The 4,816-nt window shown below is 52.1% G+C and overlaps 1 protein-coding gene across 1 annotated transcript in view; it reads left to right on the forward strand.

Annotated features, from left to right (window-relative positions):
* The window catches only part of LOC105990862 (7,8-dihydro-8-oxoguanine triphosphatase-like), a 4,477-nt gene extending 724 nt beyond the window's left edge, over positions 1-3,753 (forward strand). Inside the window, exons 2-5 of the mRNA XM_013023379.1 lie at positions 154-403; positions 753-805; positions 2,784-2,921; positions 3,201-3,753. Of these exons, the coding sequence (XP_012878833.1) occupies positions 252-403; positions 753-805; positions 2,784-2,921; positions 3,201-3,373 (516 nt within the window). The 5' untranslated portion in view covers positions 154-251 and the 3' untranslated portion in view covers positions 3,374-3,753. The remainder of the gene's footprint in view (positions 1-153; positions 404-752; positions 806-2,783; positions 2,922-3,200) is intronic.
* Positions 3,754-4,816: the final 1,063 nt, after the last annotated feature.

Consider the following 4,816-nt stretch of genomic DNA (forward strand, 5'->3'; position numbering starts at 1 on the left):
CAGGATTACAAACTTGAATCAGGTTGGACTACATAGCAAGGCTCTAAAGAGGAAGATTCACTTACTCAGGGTGAAGTCTGGACCTGCCTAGAGCAGCAGAATCTCAGGTGTCCCCCAGGGACTCATCACCCACTTCCCCTCTCTGCCTTCCAGAGCCAGCGTGTTCCCCTCCACCTGACCCCTGCTCACCAGGGCAGTCGTGCTTCACTCACCTTACACCTGCCAGCCTACGACTGAGCTGCCCAGGAGGCATGAGCACTTCCAAGCTCTATACCTTAGTGCTGGTGCTGCAGCCCCAGCGGGTCCTCCTGGGCATGAAGAAGCGGGGCTTCGGCATGGGCCGCTGGAATGGCTTTGGGGGGGAAGTGGAAGAAGGAGAGACCATCGAGGATGGGGCCAGAAGGTGAGGAAAGGGGGCTCTGCACACACAGCCTGCCGGGGATGAGGGGATGAGGGTTCCATCTAGATTCAGAGCCATACACCCTGGGAACTGTGGCCCAGAGCAGGGATCTATCCCTTGAGCTCTGCATCTTCACCTGAGTGGGACAGTGGCAAAGACTAAATGAGAAAGTGCTGGCCAAGGACTGTGGTCTGCCTGACTCTATCAGTGGGAAACCTTTGGGACACTATTGGAGTCATCGGGGCATCTTCATGTCTTACAGGGCTTACCAGTCACTAGTCTTTTTAATTTTCAGGGTAGCTGATGGTTCCACACATACATACCCCTTTATCTTAACCTTTTGTCCACACAGCTCTACTTGGTCCAACTACAGCTTCTCTTGGGAAGGAACGAAGGCCCAGAGAGGTTGAGTTGATTTCCCACCTCACACAGTCCTCCAGGTGGCCTCTGCCCTCACTCCTCCCAGGAGGATAAATGAGGTCATTAATGCAAGTGGTGCTCAACCCTGCACAGACAACCAGGGAGGGAGTTGTGGTGGTGGTAGTTGTGGTAGTTGTTTTGAGACGGGATCTCAAATTCACAATCCCCTTACCTCAGCTTTCCCAATGGCATGCACTAACATGCATGCCGGTTGTTCTGATTCTGATGAAAGCTGGTGACACCCATAGGTTGCCTTCTTCCCTAGAGAGAATGAAAACCCGTCCGGGGTTAAGAGACTCTGACCGGGAGAGAAGCTGCGATGCTGCAGCCCAGTGGCTCTTTTTTGGTGGTGGTCTTGTGTTTTGACATCACAGCAGATACTGCATCAGCAGAGCCACATCGCCACTTCAATATTTTAGCCCTCAATTTAAAAAAAAATTACTTATTGTGGGCTGGGAAGGTGGCTCAGTGTTAAGAGTGCTTGCCTTGATGTAGAAAGCCCTGGGTTTGATTCCTCAGCACCACATAAGCAGAAAAAGCTGCAAGTGGCTCTGTGACTCAAGTGATAGAGTGCTAGCCTTGAGCTGAAGTGCTCAGGGACAGTGTCCAGGCCCAGAGTTCAAGCCCCACAACTGAGAAAAAAAAAAAACCTATTGTGCAATACAGCATACATACCCAGCTAAAATCCTGATACCCTTACTAGTGGAGGTTTGAATTCAAGGTTCAACACAACTAGGCAAGCACTCTAGCACCTGATCCACATCTCCAGCCATTTTTTGCTTTATTTTTCTGATGGGGTACCTCAGGCTGGCATTAGACTGGGATCCTACTTCTATGCCTCCCATGCTGCTGTGATTACAGGCATGAGCCAACACAGAGGTCTCAGTACCTATTTGTCCTTGCTGGCTGGGCTCCTTGAACCACAATTGCCCCATTTCTACCTACCAAGTACCTAGGATTATATGTAGGAGCCATTCCTAGGCCTGGGATCCCAGCATACAAGCTGAACAGGTTTCTAAATCACTATACCAAAGTCCCACAAGGGGGAGCTGAGCAATACATCCTTTTCCCAGGTAGGAGTGGCTATCCCATGTCTCTGGGTTTAGCACTGCCCTAAGGGAGGGCCAAGTTGAGTGTCTTCTTTCTGATGTGGGCACCTGGATACTGGCTGGGTTGCGCGGTGGGGTGGGGGGGATTATTGGGTTTTGAACTCAGGCCACTGTCCATGAGTTCTTTTAGTCAAGTCTGATGCTCTACCACTTAAGCCACAACTCCACTTCCTGCTTTTCAGTGGAGGTAAGAGTCTGATTGATTTTCTCCAAGGCTGGCTTCCAACATCTGTCCTCAGATCTCAGCCTCCTCAGTAGCTAGGATTTGGGGTATAAGCCAAATGTACATAGCAAAGGATAAGAGAGAGAGAGAGAGAGAGTGTGTGTGTGTGTGTGTGTGTGTGTGTGTTACTGGCAGTTCAGTTGCTTTGGAACCTTCGATTCCCAGTCCTTTAAGGTATAGGGTGTGGCCCTTTAGGATGATATAAGGTGTAGTGTTTTTGTTTTACTTTATTATTATAAAAGTGATGTACAGAAGGGTTCCATTTATGTAAGTCATATATCAAGTACATTTCTTTTTAGACAGTTTCACCCCTTTTGTTCTCTCCCAGTTTATCCCTTCCTTCCCCACTCACAAGTTGTATAGTTCATTTTCTACATAGTTCAGATATAGTTTTTGTCCAGGCTAACCTCAAACTATGATCCTCCAGCTTCTCCCCGCTGAGTAGCTAGGAGTGTGGGTCACCAGCTTCTGAATTCTTTAAAGTTCAACCTCATTCCCAAGATGGGCCTGGTCAGGACCTACCAAACCCTTACCCGATGCCCTCCTGGGGTGAACAGCCATGTCCTGCTATCAGGTTCCCATGGGTGGGTACATGCATCCCGTGCCTCCTCCAATATCTGTCTCCCCACAGGGGGAGACAGTGGTCTGACAGCAGAGATGCTGCACAAAGTGGGGAAAATTGTGTTTGAGTTCGTGGGGGCCCCCGGGCAAATGGAAGTGCATATCTTCTATACAGAGAGCGTACAGGGGACACCTGTGGAGAGTGATGGTGAGTCTTCAGGGTCCCTACCACCCATTCTTGCTTCCTTGGGGAGGACACAGGTGTAGGCCTTGGGCCCTCTTCCTTCTCCAGTGAGCTCAGAGGCTCTGTGGGCCATCTACAGCAGGTGCAACAGCATAGCCCACAGCCCCAGTGCATTTCCTGCTCTACAGAGTGAGGGTCACTTACATGGTTAGATGGAGCCCCTACCACAGAGCTCCCCTGTAATTCCTGTCAGCCTGGGTCGGGGTGACCACCACAGCTCTTCCCTGTCACCCTTTGGTTCAGAAATGCGACCTCAGTGGTTCGCCCAGGACCAAATCCCCTTCCGTGGCATGTGGCCCGATGACAGCTACTGGTTCCCGCTCCTGTTCCAGAGGAAGAAGTTCCGCGGCTACTTCAAGTTCCAGGACCAGGACACTATCCTGGACTATTCGCTACATGAGGTGGACCAAGTTTAGCGCTGAGCCTACTGGTGGCCAGGAGAGGGCGCCTTGGCAGCAGCTCTCCTGTCCACGTGCTCACAAGGCCAGCCTCATGAGGTGTCAGAGGTGACTGGATGCAAGGGAGGGCCTTCAGCAGTGTGGCTTGTCCTGTCCCCAGGGAGCTGCCTGTCGTGCCGCTGTCACACAGAACACTGGACACAGGTGGGAGGGACTGGGTAAAGGAGGGCCTGCCATATGACCTACTGTCCTTTTATTGCCACTCCCCACTTTGTGATTCCTACCCTTTCCCAGTGGGGAAACAGACAAACAAGAGTCAAAAGCCATGGGGCTGGGAAGGTGGCTCAGTGGTAGAGCGCTTGGCTCGCATGTATGAGACCCTGGGTTCGATTCCTCAGTACCACATAAGAAGAAAAAGCCAGAAGTGGTGCTGTGGCTCCAGTGGTATAGCACTAGCCTTGAGCTGAAGAGCTGAGGGACAGCGCCCAGGCCCAGAGTTCAGCCCCATGACCGACCAAAAAAAAAAAAAAAAAAAACACAGTCAAAGGCCAATCCTGGCATGTAGCAGGCTTCTCCTCAGAATACCATGGCCATTCTCTTCCAAATGGGAACCACCAAGAAGCAGAGAAAGAACTGAGAGTTGTGTCCACTATGAACTTCACCAAGGATTTTTGGGTAAACAGCAGAGTAAAAACGGTTTGTAAACACTTCCAGTTTATTGGGTATAGTAGTAACTGATTTCTGCAGCCCATAAAGTGCTTCATACATAGAGCTGGCTTCCACAAAGCCTGGGAAAGGCCTCCTGTTTTTCCCACAGCGGTTTCCTGGAGCTGCCTTCTCCCCAGGGCTGGAGGGAGCGGAGCAGGCCGGCACTCCCCCGGCTCTCAGGACCAGCCAGGGCTTCAGCTGAACCCTCACTCAGACACCTTGCCCTGGACAGGATTCTTGTGAAATTCCCACTCTAGTGTCCGGCCAGAGCATGGCAGCAGGAGAGCCAAGAAGGGTGAAGGGACTTCAGTCACTCCACCTGGAGCAAGCCTGGGCCAGGAGTGACTGTGGGCTCTGCTGCCCTAAATTCCTTAGGCCTTCCTCTAGAGTGCCTGGGGATGGCAGGGTGGCCTGAGGCAGCCTTCCTGCCTCCTCTTCCCCCACCCTCAGCCTCTAGATCACAGAACCTGAAGGAGCATTAGGAGTGTGACCTAGCTACTCACCCTGGGTCCTGCCCACAGCTCCCCTACCTCTGTCTGGTCCCAGAGACAGGCTGGCAGACAAGTGGCCTTGACTGGGCCCCAGGCCGTCAGAGGCCTCAACACTGCTGCAGCCTTTGGCACAGGTAGGCTCAGGCCCTGCAGCTCTACTGTCACCATGTGGAAGGACAGCCCTGGGAATGGTACAGTTCCACATAGTGATCAGGAACTGTCTTCCATGAGGGAAGGTTGTCTTCAGAGGGCCAAGGAGGCC

Source organism: Dipodomys ordii, unplaced genomic scaffold (genome assembly GCF_000151885.1).
Source record: "Dipodomys ordii isolate 6190 unplaced genomic scaffold, Dord_2.0 Scaffold68, whole genome shotgun sequence".
Classification (NCBI taxonomy): Eukaryota; Metazoa; Chordata; class Mammalia; order Rodentia; family Heteromyidae; genus Dipodomys; species Dipodomys ordii.